At 37.7% G+C, this 18,688-nt stretch overlaps 2 protein-coding genes across 3 annotated transcripts in view; one reads left to right on the forward strand and one right to left on the reverse strand.

Annotated features, from left to right (window-relative positions):
- ccdc82 (coiled-coil domain containing 82) overlaps nucleotides 1-18,688 on the reverse strand; it is a 152,136-nt gene that overhangs the window by 107,778 nt on the left and 25,670 nt on the right. The gene's annotated exons all lie outside the window — the stretch shown is intronic.
- Nucleotides 1-18,688, forward strand: part of taok1b (TAO kinase 1b) — a 45,357-nt gene that overhangs the window by 10,906 nt on the left and 15,763 nt on the right. For both annotated transcript variants that reach the window (XM_056262118.1, XM_056262119.1), the window contains exons 2-5: nucleotides 10,041-10,272; nucleotides 10,381-10,452; nucleotides 14,605-14,706; nucleotides 14,830-14,875. In XM_056262118.1, coding sequence (XP_056118093.1) covers nucleotides 10,141-10,272; nucleotides 10,381-10,452; nucleotides 14,605-14,706; nucleotides 14,830-14,875 — 352 coding nt within the window. In that variant the 5' untranslated portion in view covers nucleotides 10,041-10,140. The remainder of the gene's footprint in view (nucleotides 1-10,040; nucleotides 10,273-10,380; nucleotides 10,453-14,604; nucleotides 14,707-14,829; nucleotides 14,876-18,688) is intronic.

Here is an 18,688-nt window from a genome sequence, read left to right on the forward strand (position 1 = left end):
GTGTTTCTGCCCATGCGAAAGGCGAACCAAGCGGCTGAACCGGGAGTCCAGAAGGGCCGCTTTGAGAAGCATCCATTCGGTGTTGTTTTCACTCTAGCGCGGTTTGAAATTGTCGGCCATCCTGGCTAAGAAGAATGGAAATAATCAAATGAATTAATCAATGATTGTATCTAACTAATTGTTTTGTTTTTAGCTCGTGTTATTAACTGTCATATTTCGATAGGTTATATTAATAGGCTTGGGAAATTAGGCCGTTAATGTTAAGCATTAGCCTGTGCTAAAATGAACAGAAGGATAAGAAGACAAGCCTACCTTTCATTTCTTTGATAGCTGCTCTCTGTGTTGCGTCAGGAGTGGTCAGCTGAGAGAGCATAACATGTTGTAGAGGGAGGATGGCGGATGCTGTAGGGTAGGCATCGGTGAAGAGGGCCTGAGTTGCAATTTTGAATGGTTTCAGTGTCTTTTAGTTGTTCAACCACAGACCACTCCGAAGTGCTGAGTTCCAAGTGGGACATTTTCTTTAAAAAAATGACCGCGGCCACGGCTGCTTGCTGTTCGGAGGCACGACAGATCATGTCATACGTCGTGTTCCATCTAGTGACGCAGTCATTTATCAGTCTCTCCTTTTTTAGTCCGAGAAGCTCCTGCTTTGCCTCCAACAGGCAGCAGTCAGCAGGAGACTTTCCAAAATGAGCTGGCGCCTGTTTAAGGCGAGAAAGGGCAATATCAATAGCCCTCAGCTCTAGTCCCTTGCGCACGGCTAGGTTTAACGTGTGCGCCAAGCAAGGTACATGTATGAGGCCTAAATCGTGTATGGCTTTCACATAATTCTGCACATTGTCTGTGGTGACCGCTATTACTGTTTCACGGGATATATCCCAGTAGTCCAGGGTGTTGCTGGTGCTCTCTGTGACATGGGCATCTGTGTGACTTCCCCTTAGCTCTTTCGTACAAAGAACGAAATTCTCTAGGTCCCATGTGTCTGAAATGAAGTGAGCTGTGATTGTCACGGAAGCATGTGTGGCCAGTGATGTCCACCCGTCTGTAGTTAGAGCGAGTTTCTTGTCCTGCAATAAGGTCTTAATGTTTTCTCGTGTGGTGTCATACAACTTTACTATGCGGGCTGACATAGTGGTGCGACATGGAATTGTGTATTGTGGCTCCAGTTCCATTATGAGGTCCTGAAACCCGTCTTCCGAAATTACACATATAGGCCTCATATCCCTGCAAATAAACCTTGCCATCTTATCGGTGATGGCCTTTACACGTGCATCTGGCAAGGTGCCGACCGGTTGTGCAGGAAAGTATGCAGTCATACGATGTTGGACGCCTGGCGATACTCTGGCTGTCTCTGACTCTGCCTCATTTGGATGGTAACTCGACAGATGAGCGCGAAGATTGGATGTCGAGGATGCGTAAGTAAAGCGTTTTTTGCAAATTCGGCAAACTACCTTATCTTTAACGGTTACTTTACCATCTACGGTGTAGAACCCAAAATATTTCCAGACACTAGTTTTTAGATGAGTTGGGGTCGTAATTGTCCGCTCAGGCTGGCTGTTCTGTGCGTTATCTTCCATTTTCAAAACAGGGTGGCTATTGGCTATTATTCACTTGATTTGGTTATGGGCCTACGCTACAATACGTTTGGAGCGCCCGCTACTTGATGAGAAAACAAACGAATTAATCATAGACTGTAAAAAATGCGCTACACATGGCACTTTAAAAACCGGAGTGTTTATTTATAGTTCGATTACGGATATTTCACGTCATGTTCGAATGCATATTCGAATATCGAATAAAAAGTGGCAGCCCTAACTCAAATGGCACTGAGAATTGGGTAAGAGAGAAACATAAACCATTTAATTGGGAAAATTGAGTGATGAAACAATGCTGATGACCTGGGTCTGTGGTGGACTAGTGAGTTTGATGTGTCAATTAAACTCAAGGTTCTGTGGGGTGCAGTTCCTAGAGCTTCGGAAACAAATGGGTTTTTTGGGGTGCGGACTGATGTAGGGCTGTCAATCTTCCTCTATAATACTATTCGAATTCCATTCCTTATTTTATTTAATATTCGAATAATATTCGAATATTAAATGCTCAAATTCATCCTATTATTAATATTTACGACATTACTCAGGCTTATGGATCGCCAATGCCACTATAGCATGTGGTTGTTGTTACACGTTCTGTCCACTAGAGGGATATCTAACATTACAATAAGCATGTTATTCGTGCTGAATATGGTTGAAGAAGCGCTACCGATGGTTTTCGGCTAATATCTCCGCGAAAACACCACCAAAAATTCTGAAACTTATATCGTTCTTTTCAGTTCGACTAGACGGTTCCAACGAGTTTGGTGCTCGCCGAATCCGTTGAGTTTTCACCAAGATATTTGCGCTTCACGGGCGCTTTTTTACGCTGTTAAACATTTACCATTTTTGACAGTATTGTTATGATGATACAGCGTGGATAACGTGCACAATTGTGTTACGATTCAAAAACGTTATTGTTCATCAGACGAAACAAAAGCATTTCATTTTCACATGTGTGTAAGTCAAGGTGGCGAGAAAGGCAAGATTCCATATAAAAAAAAATAATGAATGGGAATAGGAGCAGGCTTCACTCAATGATTAAACTTAAACTTTAAGAATGCTGGCCTGATGATTAGAATATATAACGTTAAACAGGAAAGAGGCCGCACTATGCATAAATTGTTTTATTTGCACAAACGCATTTCGGTGCGTGCCTTCTTGAAACGCGTTTGTGCAAATAAAACAATTTATGCATAGTGCGGCCTCTTTCCTGTTTATATATATAAAAAAATTAAAATATACATAAAAAAACAATATTCGAATAGTAACTTCAGCATTCGAATAGTATTGATTTTTTTAATATTCGAATTATATTCGAATTTCGGAATTCGTTCCAACAGCCCTAGACTGATGGGGCAGTGAACCCGAGGTCAGTCCTAGAGCTCCTCCTGTCTGATTTTAGGGAAAAATCAGGTCCATCTGAGATGTCCAATGGAATTCTTAGGCGCGCCAAATAAACACCACTGACAGTGTAAGAGTAAAACTATGCAAAATAAGATACACCGGTGTTTTGCCAGATGAGAAGTTTATTCTATGTATCATCTTTTTACTACTTTAATTCATTTTACTCTAATTCATTTTATAACTGCATCATTCATCTCTTTTAATTCCTTTTATAACTGTTTTAATTTCCCTTGCTTTTATTTTGTGCTTATTTTCTCTGCAAAGCACTTTGAATTGCCATAGTGTGATATTTGAATTCCTTTCTATGTAAAGCACTTTGAATTGCCATAGTGTATGAAATGTGCTAGCCTATATAAATAAACTTGCCTTGCCTTGCCTTGGCTTGCCTAAAATGTTCATTGTGCCGCTGCTGCATTCCGTCCAGCGCACCTTCCTTTTCTTAGGAATAGACACATTATTGTGACACTGACAATCATAAATTAAATCTGTGAGATTCTGATACAGCAAGAGGGGAGATGTTAATTTCAACAGGCTCATTTATTTGTAAAAAAGTTTACAACTGTTGACCTTAAACAAATTTAACTGAGAACAAAAAAAACAACAATTATTGTCAAATTTAAAGAATAGCCTAGGCTTTCTTGTCACTGTCAGTGGCTACATTTATTACACCGTGTCCTAACCAGCCGCGACACGCGATAAAAGGTATCTTTTCCATGTTAATACGAGTTTTTGTCCTAACCAGCCGCGATGGCGACACAAGACAATTCTATTTTAAAAATGATTTCTATTTCTGCGACGTCGTGGAGAACAGAAAGTATGCTAATCTCAGGTAGGCTACTATTTATGTGCTATTTATGAGCTATTTATGAGTTTGCATATCATTTTGTGTCTTTTATAGCCGTACTGAAAGCAACAATACACCTCAGATCTTCTAAATAAATAAAAGTGAACAAGAATGTTCAAACTGTCAACTCATTGTTAACAGACAAGAGTATTCTATGACAACGATTGTTTCAGTAACTCAGTATGTATTTTTAATAGTGTTAGAATGGTGTAATATTCATGAATTTGATTATGTATTTATCCATTTAGTTGAGAGTGCCGGGAGCTTGCCGAGAGAGCCCACTCACTCACGCTCTTCTGATTGGCTGTGAGTTTTGATTGACAGTCAAATTATTTGTCGCTGGAATCTTATCGCATCCATCTGGTTAGGACACGGTGTAACATTCGCCTCCGTGCCAAATGATAAAAAACACGTTACGCTGAGTGTAGCCGGCCCCGAACAATACACGCGTGTCTCGAACTGTGACAAGTTTTTTCATGAACCGTCCCAGTGCCACCCCTAGTCTTAACAGTACACAGTTGAGAAAGAAAAACACGTGTGTAACAGTATATTGGATCCGTGCATTACCTAGCTCTTAAAGTGACAGCAGCCTAATATACCTGCTGCTGTCTGTCATTAATAAACAAACAACAAATGACAAAAAATCACTCTCTGATCTTGACTGAATAACTTAAGTAGTTTTAATAAGGATGAATCTATATTTAATGTGAACAGTAAGACTGCAGTGCTATCAGGGTGTCCGCGGGGTTTTAACAAGTATTAAAAGGCAGTAAATTAGTGGCCATTAAAAGATATTAATCGCCATTTTATGAGGTATTAATTTTTTTGAATTATTTTTTGCAAACTACGGGATAAACGGTTGTCTTTAAAATTCCCTCTGCACGCAATAGGATAGCGGGGATGATTGACAGGTGCATAAGGCCTATCATTAAAAAGATACTGAAAATCGACAGCAATAAAGAATCCCGCTCGATCCCCCTTCCACTCCCGTGGCCGCCGTCTGACTGATTTAAGCGAGGACAGTACAGTAGTCACGGTACTTCTGACTCCTGAAGGTAAACGGGCTGGGGTGGATGTGGAAAGTTGAAATATTGTATTGAGTTAACTTAATCTGGATTCGATTATCACACGGGAGAGTGATCGCATGGATTATCTGAAAATACTCCCTCATTCATTCATGGTTACTCATAAGAGGAAGACATCATTCAGCCATGCAAATGATACAATTCTCAAGTAATGCTGAACAATAAATCTAAATAAAATTGAAATCGCTATGGCTTAGTGATTATGAAAGTGCTGTGATTTGTGGATAACTGATAAGCGCGAGTCTGGAGAAACAGGCGTTTATTTATTCATTCTCAGTGTTGAGAAACGTAGCCGGCATGTGTTACGTTATTGTGTTAATAATAACTAAAGTAACCAATTATGTTACATATTTATTTTGTATGAAAACTAGCCCGTAAGTTACTTATGGATTAAAAAGTACCGTTGTATCAGAGCTGCGCGAGCTCGCTCTCACAAACACATAAAAATTGATGGGCTAAGTTTAAATTTTGTTCTTGCTTGTGTTTTTTCTTTCAAAATGTCAGGAAGCATTTTGTATTATCCATCCTTGTTTTTAAAATTCGTTAAACACAGCCCTCATTATGTTGGATTCGTCTAATTTATGTAGGCTACTTGATATTATTTTTAGAATAAGTGATTCGTTTTGCTATTATTGGTCCTGTGACTCCTGTCTATTCATTGTCAACTGTTTTCTATAAATGCGTTTGTATTGGCTAACGTTTATTCCGCTAATGCTTGTCTTGTTTAAAATGTGCAATGTTCAAATGCAAAGACAGCGTCACAAATAAAAGCCATTTTCCCTGTGGGATTTAGTATCATATTTGGAAATTGGAATACATTAAGTAGCCAATTTAAAATAAATCACATGTACACATAATTTTCCTGTTTGTTTGTTTGTTTGTTTTTTACTGTTTACTAGGGGTTTCTTAATTTTTTAGAGTAGTTAACCACCACACATTATATGCAATACAATATTAATCATGAATAAAAGATGGTGTTGAGCAGTATTGAAACTTTGGACTTTCACTGTATATTGCAGTGAAATTTTGGATTTGGGTCGAATTAAAAAACTTCAGAAGTCAAAACTAGAATTATGAAGATAGGCATGTGTTTGTGTGTGTCTTGCATTCTCAAAAAATAATTACAAAAATATGAGTTCTGTAGGAATTGCTTCTAATACTGTCTTTAAAAAATCTACAAATGTAGCTCTCTAAAGGAGAAAGATAAAAAATCCCAACCTGTCAGAGCATTAAGCATTTAGTAGTCACCCTCCACGGCCTGTCTTGTGACTCGAGGTTCTCTTCTCTGTTATCACATGTCTAAGGAATACTTTTTGAAGGGCTAAATCTGTTGTTTACCCACAGATGCTCTGACTAATGCAGTCACTGCAGGAGTTATAAAGGATAGTGAAAAAGCCAGTGGTCTTAACTGACCGCACAATGGACTTTTTGAAATATGTTTGCTTTGAGCAACTACATAAGAAGTATCTACACATGGTGCCAATGCCCAGCCTGTACCCTTTCCACACATTTCCAGCCAAAATAATAGGTTCTGCACTTGACAAATTTTCTGGTCTCGACCAGTAGTATAACTTCACAGAGTGCTGAGGGTGGTATAATGTTGACACCAATAAAAGTTTTTAACATAACAACAACTGACGCACAAAAAAAAAAAAAACCCCAGAGTATTCTTTTTATAATCAACAAAGCACCTTAAAGTAGAAATATGATTTGCAGAGATGATGTGACATGCTAGGCAGCTACTCTAGCCACTTTATTGATAAATTCAGTACTGAGTTTTATGTCTGATGGTTGCATAAAAAGCAGCTTGTCATGGCATAAAGACATAACCTCCCTACAGATAAAAACAAAGTGTTATGTTGGAATGTAGTCAGTTATGTCATCGCTTCGGCTCTCAAGTCAGTGGAAATTCCATTTGAATGGAAAAGGGGTAACCTACCCACAATTGGTCTTTCATTTATCCAGCTAATCAGCTCTAATGGTTCGTGAATACGCCCAGAGTTTGACTGTTATTCAACACATTGCTTCAAATCCCTCCAAACCTGTATGAGCCTGAAGAGGTGATAAGAATGCAGCAGAGCAGGTCAATGTGAAAGCCGGGAGCACGTCGGCTGTCGTGCTGCGGCATTACTGTATACAGCCTGTAAACAAAGGTCAGGTCACAGGTCGTTGTTTGGAATTAGTATCTGAAGATAAGACGGGTACTGTGGCCTCATGGTCTGTTCCTATTTAACAAATCCACAGAAGCTCATCTGGCTTATCTTGTATTTGCAGCTCAACCTACAGATTTGTAAAAGGAAAATAAAGATCTGGGCAGGTAACTAGTGTTGTCAAAAATATAGATTTTTCAATGTGTATCGATCCTGAAATATTTGAAACGGTTCTAATATTCATTTTCCACAGTATCGATACATGGACACCAGCTGCGCTTCCTCATCTCTGACACACCTGACTCCTTTTAAGGCCACGTTCACACTGCAAGCCTTAAGTGCTCAATTCTGATTTATTGCTCAGATCTGATTATTGTATCACTGTTCACACAGATCCAGTGTGAACAGATCATTGTCCTGGACTGACCCGCATGCGCAAACGAACAATAAAAAGATGACACGCAGTGAAGAAGAGACCATCATTCTTACCTTTTATAGTTCGAAAAAGTTCACTCAGAAAAAAGTTGATATTACAGTCAGCAATGTGTAATTAGGACGCGCAATGCTAGAGGCTTTATGTAAAAAGATCACATGCTGCGTTTGACCACTGACACAGCAAATATGCAAATAAGGACTTTAACCCGGGATTTAGGAATGTGCAGTGTGAAGTGGCAATTTATGAATACCCAGGATTAACTGTTAACCCCGGGTATAGTATGAGCAGTGTGAAAATGTGTATAAAGATAACCTAGGAATCCGTTTACCCGGAGTTTAGAATGACCCAGGGTTAACTACGGTATTTCAAGTGTGAAAAGCCTACAAGGTACAAAAGCTGTCCCTGGGGTGGCACCTTTCCAAAAAGTACACTTTTTTTGTTACTTTTAGGTATTAGTACACTTTAGGACAGGTATTAAAATGTAACTTTAAGTTATCAATATGCACCCTTTAGGTATAAAAGTGTACCTTTTGAAAAGGTACTGCCCCAGACTTTTGTACCTTTTGTAGAGTGTACGAAAGTAAATACAGATGTCAGATGACATTAACTCTTTCCCCGCCATTGACGGAAATTACTGTCATTTATGAGACAACGCTTCCCGCCATTGATGGAAATTTCTGGCTTTCCGTGTTTTCACTGTTATAAGGTAGGGGGCGCTTTGACATCATCTGAAAGAGTGAATGAATTGTTGACCCAGGACGAGGTATAGGACTTTTCAGGCTGCAGAGTATGTGTGCGGAGTGGAGCGCCAACAATTTCCCCTCCGCACTCTTAAGCGTTCAATAACCACTCCGCTCCAGGTTCACCATTTCCCGCTCCACTCCTCGCTTACTGATATCAAAAACACTGCTCCATCTTCACTCTCTGAGGAAATTTGTGGCTAAAGTATTTATGTATGCTTTGAAATCTCACCCAAAATCTGTTCATAACATATATTAAATACTAGGAGAACAGTTTCAATATGGTTTATTGGAACACTCGTGTGCAAAACTTTTTCTAGGACATGCCAAGCTTATTACATAGTTATCAGCATTAAAAGTTAAATATCATTGCTGCTTTTTGCAGTGCAGATTTTGTTTGAAAAGATGAAAATAAAAGTTTTTTTTTTTTTTTGTTATTTTATCTATGGGTTGCTACATTTGTTACAGATTTGTTACTGCTCATTCTTTGTTTCAGCCTTTCACTCAATCATATTCAGTAGCTTATCTAGAAGATGCTAACAAAACCTGTATTGGATTTAGGACCACATATGGAAGTGGCCCAAATCTGAATTGAAAAGATCAGATTTCATGTGGTTTGTACTGTTCACACACTGTCATGACAAAAACAGATCTGAGTCACATATGAGCAAAAGGGTTAGTCCACATTTACTTGCAGTCTGAAGGTAGCCTTAATCACTCTTTCATTTGCTCCGGTTGAATAGAGTTGGTGCTACAAGGCCTGAATTTCGGCATAATTTTGTTTTGCAGGTTTCGTGCGCACACACATAAAGCTGCTTCTCAAACAGCTTGCGATTTCCCAGTTGAGTTCTTTTACGCTTGCTCTTAAACTGTCAAATACACGCACAATTTCATGCGTTTGGTCTTTTGACAGATTGAGTCTTTTGAATTGAGTGAGCGAACATTTAGGCTTGGTGAGATTATTGTAATGATAATTGATCACACAGGGTTTCTACGCGGTTTGGAAAAGTACAGAAAAATGTTTTTACAGACTATTGCCCCTATTCAGTTTAATATATATATATATATATATATATATATATATATATATAAATTAATAAATATTCTTATTCTTAATAAAAAAAATTCTAAAAATAAATGTTTTCAAAAGTTTTAATTTTCAAGCCCGCCAAAACGCATAAAAAGTTTTCAGTTTTTAATTGCAAATGGTGTCATGTAGCCTAAACGGCACATCAGACTGTACTTTGCTGTTTGGTGATCATGCAACATATGCAGATTATAAAGCTTTATAGTTTTCTTCTCATCATGCAAGCATCTTATCACTTCGAGAACCAATGAAAAACAGAGAAAATATTTAATTTATATATATATATACATACAGATGACTGTACTATTCACTGAAAATAATCTGTGTGAACCATTTATTTTAAATATGGTCTGAAAAATCGTTTGGAAGAGGTCTGGAAAAGTATGGAATTTTGAAATGGAAAATGTGTAGGAACCCTGTGTTTATATGTGAATATAAGTCTAACTTAAAATCTGTTCGTCATATAAAGAAATTAAATGGATTCTGTAAAAACGATGGGGTGTTAGACACCCGGTCCTCTATTTTGGGTGTGATTCATTGTCAAAACAGGATACAACTAAAACGAAATGAATGAAGAATTTGATTAAAACGCTGAACGGTTTTATTAGTATTGTTTTTTATTTTTTTCAAAATTTCTATAGCTAAAAGCCTGATATAGTGTCAACTCTATTACATATGTTGATTATATTCGTTTACCTGCAGGTCTCTATGCGTACACTGCCTCCCTCTGGCAGATGAGTAACCAGCGGGGCCTGACGGCCAGATAGTCCCCTGCGAGCGCGGCGCGGCCCCGGCTCGCAGCATGCCCTCCACCAGCAGGGCAGGGAGTCTGAAGGACCCCGAGATCTCAGATCTCTTCTTCAAGGAGGACCCCGAGAAGCTCTTCACAGACCTCCGTGAGATCGGCCATGGCAGTTTTGGCGCGGTCTATTTTGTATGTTTGATCCATTTAATAGGATTTGTCATTTTAATGCATACTACAGTACATTATGAAATGTTTGGGAGATTAAATTGTGAAATATCAGATGTGTATCTTGCTCAGGCACGGGATGTGCGGACTGCAGAGGTGGTGGCCATCAAGAAGATGTCCTACAGTGGGAAACAGTCTAATGAGGTCAGTTTTCCTACATTCCAGAGTCATTACATACAGTCATGCAACAGCTTGGTTGTGGATTCAGCTTTTCCTTTTGAGGGTGAGCACAGTGATAGAAATGATTGCATTACACTTCTAAGACTTTTTTCATGTTTTTGAAAGAAGCTTTTGATGCTCACCAAGGCTGCATTTATTTGATCAAAAATACAGTAAGCACTGTAATATTGTGAAATATTACAATTGAAAATACCTTTTTTCTATTTATTATAAAATGTCATTTATTCTTGTGATGCAAAGCTGAATTTTCAGCATCATTACTCCAGTCTTTAGAGTCATATAATCCTTTAGAAATCATTTGAATATGCTGATTTGGTGCTCAAGAAACATTTATTATTATTATCAATGTTGAAAACAGTTTTTTCCGCTTAACATTTTTGTGTTCAAGAGTTTGGGGTAAGTAGGATATTAAAAAAAAAGCAAAGAAATGAATGGAACTTTTATTTGAACAAAAGTGACAATGAATAAACACATTTATAATGTTACAAAATATTTCCATTTCAAATAAATTTCTATTCTATTCTGATTTTCACAAAAATATTAAAGTGTAAATTGCAGGTTAAATTTTTCATGAAGATAATGCAATGTGCTTACTAAACATAAAGATAAGAACCACCCACAATTGTTTTTTATGTTTTTTTATACCAAAACGCTGCATATAATATGAAAAGTTGGTACGTTTTATAGTGGTTTTAAGCACGCCCCCTCCCTTCCACTAGGCTGGGCGTGACGTCATAAAATGGACTCCAAGCTTTTACTGTCTATGCCTGGTGCTCCGAGCCTAGAGTTACCGTTAGTCTAAACGGCAATTAGGCTAGCAGTTATTTTGGAGACCTAGCTAGCAAAAATGGTTAACTATTGTGTTTGTGCGGGATGTACGAATACATCAAAACCGGGGGAGAGGCTCCACAAGTTCCCCAAGGACAAACGACTGATTCGTGCCTGTAAGTGTTAGCATACCCGAGGTAGATCTCTACCCGAGCACGTTGTGTCCGAGCCCAGCCCGGCCCGACACATTAACTGTAATTATGATCCCAAGCCCGATTTAAACCCGACCATTTTTTAATACGTGGGTCATTATTATAACTGACGTTCTCAACTACTTTCTATGTTACTTTCTCCCGCCCGCAACATTTATGTTTTGACCCGCTCCCGCCCGCAAAAAGACTTTTTTTCTGTACCTCCAAATACTTTCAAGTTAGCCTACGTGTCGCCACCATTCACATCAGCATAAATGCTCCTGATAAATTATTTGTTATTAAAGCATTAACACACAAACCACACTGTTATAACATAAAAACAAGCAGGCTAACTTAGTCATGCATGGTTTGGCATGACTTTGCGCAAAGTGCACTCCCATAATCAGTTAATCGAGATCTCACACATCTCTGTTATTATCAATGAAGCTTTCATAATATCTACACTTTGTTTGTTATAATTCGAGGATTTGCCAGCATACAGAATTCATCACTGAACAAAAAGTCCATTTTGAGCGGTGAGGGGAGTCCATCGTAAATGCTTCTGATTGGCCATTGCGTTCAAATCAACACATATGACTGTGATTGGCTACATCGCTCAACGCTGCAAACATGTTATAGCCTAAATAGAAACTCTGGCCTGTAAATCGTTTCTATTTTGTTTTAGTTGTTCTTGTTGCTTTTCTGCAACAGATGAATAAAAATCTATTAGTTTTTATGTTTTATTCATAGATATTTCTAGTTTGCGGGAGTACCGCAAATCGTTTTATTCTCCCGCAACCCGCACACACAGAGTGAGTGCATTACCGCCCGCGCTCCCTCTTATGACGTCATCACCCAGTTACTGTAAAAACATGCTACCTTTGAAGAAACCCCAATAAATGTTATTTTAACGCATTTTAAGACAGAAATTTTTAAATGTATTGAGCACTTTAATTTACACATTAATTGGTTGCAGGGTTCCCGCGGATCCTTAAAAAGTCTTAAAGTCTTAAATTAGATTTTTAAAATGTAAGGCCATAAAAAGTCTTATAAAGTCTTATTTTTACTTATGAAAGGTCTTAAATTTTAGATGACACTTTGACTTAGACATATCTAAAAGCTTTCCAAATTAAAACCATCTAATTAGCGTACGTATTTTTATTTATTTATTATTCTATCTTTGTGGATTTGCTAGTTCACGTGACATTTCGCGTCACTCGCGAGTCGCGGCAGCATAACTGTCTCCTGCACGCGAGAGGAGAGAAGGAGAAGAAAGGTCGTAAATGTCAGTTCAGTTGTAAGTTCATTCTTTATGTGCGTATGGTGTGCGATGTGTATTGTATTTTATGATATTGTAATCATTGTTTTAACAATGTACGAGGCACTGCGAGCTGACATCGCATTTGTCTCTCGTGCTTTCACTGCGTGATGTGTGCAGTGTAACGGTTATGTCCCCAAGTTAGTTTTTGTCTTATATTTATATCATATTATGTTCTTATATTAGAATATCACATCAGAAAGAGTGCCGTTTTCCCGTGCACAATTCCAATTGTGATATTTATGTTATACAACAGTTAAATTAACAATAAGTTAACATTGAGTTACTTTTTAGACACAATATTGTCAATATTGTTTGTTTTCCCTTTATTTCGCCGACTATAATTTCAAAATGAAACCGTAGCAGAGTCTCAATGCAACCGACAGCGATTATTTCTTGACTGAAATCCGCGTTTTGAACGAATCACTTGCTTCTTTCCCGAATGAATCAGCCGTTTGAACGAATCGGTTGAATGAATGACTCCCTCAACTCACTTATTAAGACAGTGATTTGCCGCTGCGGTTTCATATTTAAAGTACCCTTTAAATAAAATGTTAAAATTAGAAATCATTTCATATTTAAATATTGAATATTGATTTAAAAATATATATCTCATAGCTTTATTTATGCAGTTGTAAATGGAGTGTAAATAAATTAATGCCACTTCTGATGCCGCTTCTGTCACCTCTGCACTGCAAAGATGGATTTTGATTGAATGATTTAATTTGACTGTAACATGAAAATGCCCCTGAAAAAATCAATTTAAGGTGGCAAATATTGCCCCTTAATTAAAATATTAATTTCTGTCACTGCTGTGAACTGACCACTGCATAGAATATGAAAAATATGAATATCTTCGTGAGTCAGCTGTCAACAACAGACCCCAACAGACCTAGACCTAAACAGACCAAACCTATAACACAATCAGTAAAATATCATCTAATTATTATCAACAAAACGTTGAAAATATCAAGATATATTTTTGTCAATACTGCACAGCCCTAATGTACGGTATTAATTTTGATTTCTTCAAGTCTTAAAAAGGTCTTAAAAAGCCTTAAATTTGACTTTCAAAAGTGTGCAGGAACCCTGGGTTGTGGTGGTTAACCTGCAATTTACACTTTAAGCAGCAAAAACTGTTTTCAGCATTGATAATAATAACTATTATTAATTGTACTCAATTATTAATAACTTAAAATAATTGAGCACCATATCAGCATTACAATGATTTCTAAAGGATCTTGTGGCACTGAAGACTGGAATAGTGGTTGTCACAGGAATAAATTACATTTTTAAAACATATTAAAATAGAAAAAAAGTTATTTTAAATTGTAATAATATTTCACAGTATAACCTTTTGTACTGTAGTTTTGATCAAATGAGGCCTTGGTGAAAGACAATTGCATGAAAAACATGAAATCTTTTTTATTATTATTCCAAACTAACTTCAATACTCACAAACAACTATGGCTTGGCTCTCAAACAGTGACTTGGCTCAGTATCATACGAGCAAATTAAAGTCAATTGCTGAAGTCAAATTAAATCTCCTGTAACACCTCAGATTGAAGTGAAGCACCAATGCCATTCATACTTTAGCTGGTGGCAGCATTTCCTTTGTAATTTCAGATTAGCAGTAATCGGATTACACATAATCTCTGCAAAGAATCCTTCAGAAGCTTTTAGGACTGACTTTCTTTTTCAGGACCTGTACTAGTAAATGGATACGTCCAGTCTGCTCTTGTCAATAGTGGATACAGTGAAAATTGGAATACATTGTATGCTTTTCCGGCCAATTTGAAAGAAGACCGTTTGACTTGATGCTTTCTTCTCTTTACTTAGAAATGGCAGGATATCATTAAGGAAGTCAAGTTCCTCCAGAGAATACAACACCCAAACAGCATAGAGTATAAAGGATGCTACTTGCGGGAACACACAGCATGGGTAAGATCTTTCTTTTGCTCTTCTGAATCACTCATTCTCACTATCACTCTTTGGCATGGCATGTTAATGAGTGCATAAACACAATATTAATTTTCTCATCTCCCCCCCCTCCCCCCTTTTCAGCTTGCCATGGAGTACTGTTTGGGCTCAGCCTCTGACCTCCTTGAAGGTGAGATGCCAAACATTTGGCTTCATGTGGAAGCATGATCAGTATTTCATCCAAAATGTGGGTGTTTATTTATTTATGTTTATTTCTTCAAAAATGAGTTGTGATCAAATCAAAGCTTTAAAGGCACAATATGTAAGGTTTTTGCATTAAAATATCCCAAAACCACTTGCACAGTGTCATATATTTTATTCACTTGTGTACTAACATTATAACGTACATCACAAACCTACAAACAACGTTTAACCAGTGTAACGTCCCTCCTCATTGCGTCGCCTGTCAATGCCGTCATCCTCGGTTTCCGCTTTTGGTGCCTTAGAAACCATGGCAACATAGTAAGTCTAATGAAAAAATGCGGAAGTAGTAATTTTAGCGTCTGCCATGCCACTCTGTTGTTGTTTCGCATGGGTCGTCATGGACCTCAATTATTCATTATTGTTTGCAGCAGGTTTTGGGGGATGATGGGGTAGGCTGCCCTTCATCACATGCCATGCAGGCTAGAATTGCGAAACATTATTGGATAATTCTTATTAATTGAGATTTCTCTGGGCCAATCGGAATCTTAGCACTTTTTCTCTTGGCCAATCGGAATCTTAGCACTTTTTCCCTTGGCCAATCGGAATCTTAGCACTTGCGTCAGAATCTTGAAGCACAGTGTGCATGTGTAAAACAGTTAAGATCATAAATTTGTTCGCTGGTATTGGATTTGATTCTGAGCTACCCTGAATATTAGGTTGTTGTGCGCGCTCACGCGTTATGGGGATTTCACACAGGACGCGGAATGAAACCCATTCATTTCAATGGCGTGCGCCGCGCGAAGACGTTTTGTTTCTGCGTCGACCAAAGCGCAAGCGCAGCGGTGCGCACCATTGACGTCCTCGCGCACACGCCGCGGTCAAAGTTCAAAATAGTTCAACTTTTGCCGCTGCGCTCTGTGACGATTACCAATAGAAACGGGACATCCAAACAAGCACGGAAATCAAAATGGATGAACGGCAAGTACTGTGTGTCGGAATTTCCTGAGCTGTACGATACAAGTTTAAGGTCGTATAGGGACAAATAACTAACGTTATTATACTGACGTATAGATCTCCCGCGTAAAGTTTTTGAAAACTCCGCCTACTTTGCTCTGGCATAGCGCAGTGCAAATCACGTTGTATCTGAAGAGCAACGCTGAAGCCAGCGGCCAGCGCCGTGCATTCCGCGTCCTGTGTGAGAGGCCCATTAGGCAGTCATTCATGATGTGGGTAAGTTAAATGTGAGTGTTTACACAACAGCTGATGCGAGAGTAAGTGTAACATAAAGCAATTTGGCAACCGTGTTAATCTCTTGTTGCATGGGATGCGCTGCATACCTGGTGGTAAACAGTCATTTCTAACAACATAGGGCTATTTAGATAAACAATCTGGCGAGCGTGTTGTTTTAAGCTAATACACCAACAGCAAATTAAGTAATAAAGGGCTACATTTTACATCCAAGTCTATCAGTTCCAGGTGTTTCCGTGTTGTAAATAAAATCATTTTTATAATATTAAGTGTGTCATTCTCTTTAAGCCTCAATTTAGGATGTTTTGACATTGATTTTTGATAAGTATGCTGATTTTTGTTTAGTCACGCTCAGAAATGTGTCATTTGCATATTAAAATCACAAAACAAATCGACAAATAAAGTGACGTGTATGAGTAGTAATTTAGCAATGAACATTACGTTACTTGCGGCTAATTAAAATGAAATAAAATCATGTGATCAAATTTAAAGGTTATAAAACTTTATTTCATTTCATTCCTCATTCATGAACATGATTTGAGTCAACTCCCATCCTGTTATTGTTTTGAATATATGACCTCTAGTGGCAAAAATTATATACTGTGCCTTTAACCTGTTAACTGGCACCCCCCTTTTTTTTGCATAGACATAAAAATCACTATCCAAACTTAAATGGTTGTAATTCAGGAATGCTTTGGAATATAGACCTATGGCTGGTCTTGTTTTAAAGAAGACATTTTCCAGATTATTGTAGAAGTCCAGAAATTGTAAAAAATGAAACAGAAAAAAAGTTATATAAGTTTGAGTTTATGAAATTGTGTAATGTAAAAATATAATGATTAATATTTTATGTAAAATATATATATTACAAAATATATTTTACTCTAAAACTGCAAGAAAAATAAAGTCAAATATCTGAACAAGTTGTATTCCAAATTTTAGGTTGATATCTCAAAAAATGAGCTTTCAGTAAGATTTTATTCGGGCGCAGTACCCAACTTTTTCACTAGGTGAACACCAGACTCCATTACTGCCCATATAAGGGCGCCTCCATTTTCATATGTTTTGAGTGATCTGAACCATGTATTTCCATAATTTTCATACAATTTATGAAGTAGACATCCTATTCAGAAGTAGTAGGGGTGGTTTGGCAGTATTTGATTTGAATTAAACCTCTAATAAATGCATAAAGACTACGTTATAGCGTTATAGCTCGCAGCCGCATTACAAATCGAGAATCCATACATTTTTCTTTATATTTAAAACATTTTCAGACCTTTTTTTCTCATAAAATGGAATTGGTGTTATCTTTTGAACTCATGGCATGAAAACAAACTGAGGTTTCTACCAATCTTTTATGATTTTTCATGTTTATTGTTATTTCAAAATAAAGGCCTAAATACTCCTAATGAATATGAAATATTCTTGTTGCAAATTGATAAATTTCTGCTCCTCTGTAATATATTTTAGATAACAGCCACCAAATATGAAAACTAGAGATTTTAAGCTTTCAAATGATATATAGTTTGGCAATATTACTTTAGGTTTTTACTAAGATATTATTGTTTTAAACATGCAATGGCAAATGGGCCCGCCGGCGGGCCCAGGGATAGTTCACTTTGAAATTAATTTTTGATATGTTTTAGCTTACCTCCAGTGCATCCAAGATGTAGGTGTCTTTGTTTCCACAGTATCTTCAATTTTGATAATTTTAGGTAAAACCGTTGTTGTCTGTCAGTCATACAATGGAGGTGAAGGGGGTCCTCCTCAAAGAGCAGTCAAAATTAAACATTATTTAATGACTCGTAAATGTAAGTACACATTGATGCCCTAAGACACGAAACGAGCGGTTTTTGTGAGAAAACGAACAGTATTTATATTGTTTTTACCTCTTGTAACCACAGCCATGTCCAAGTTATCTGAGGGCGCGGACGCTTCCGTGTGTGACGTGTACGCAGACTGGTGCATAGATATATATACCCTAGATGTCGCCTTGGCTAAGGTTTCGTTCCAATGAACTGCCGTCGCCAAGGCGACATCTAGTTTATCTATGCACCAGTCTGCGTACACGTCACACACGGAAGCGTCCGCGCCCTCAGATAACTTGGACATGGCTGTGGTTACAAGAGGTAAAAACAATATAAATACTGTTCGTTTTCTCACAAAAACCACTCGTTTCGTGTCTTAGGGCATCAATGTGTACTTACATTTACGAGTCATTAAATAATGTTTAATTTTGACTGCTCTTTGAGGAGGACCCCCTTCACCTCCATTGTATGACTGACAGACAACAACGGTTTTACCTAATATTATCAAAATTGAAGATACTGTGGAAACAAAGACACCTACATCTTGGATGCACTGGAGGTAAGCTAAAACATATCAAAAATTAATTTCAAAGTGAACTATCCCTTTAACATTTAGATTTATTATTACAAATAATAGAGCATAGTTCTAGCAACTCCAAGTTAGGGGTTTGATTCCCAGGGAATGCATAAACTGACAAAATGTACTGTATATCTTGAATGCAGTGTCCATCACTTTGGATAAA

Source organism: Rhinichthys klamathensis, unplaced genomic scaffold (assembly GCF_029890125.1).
Source record: "Rhinichthys klamathensis goyatoka isolate OS25496 unplaced genomic scaffold, OSU_Roscu_1.1 h1tg000191l_1, whole genome shotgun sequence".
Classification (NCBI taxonomy): Eukaryota; Metazoa; Chordata; class Actinopteri; order Cypriniformes; family Leuciscidae; genus Rhinichthys; species Rhinichthys klamathensis.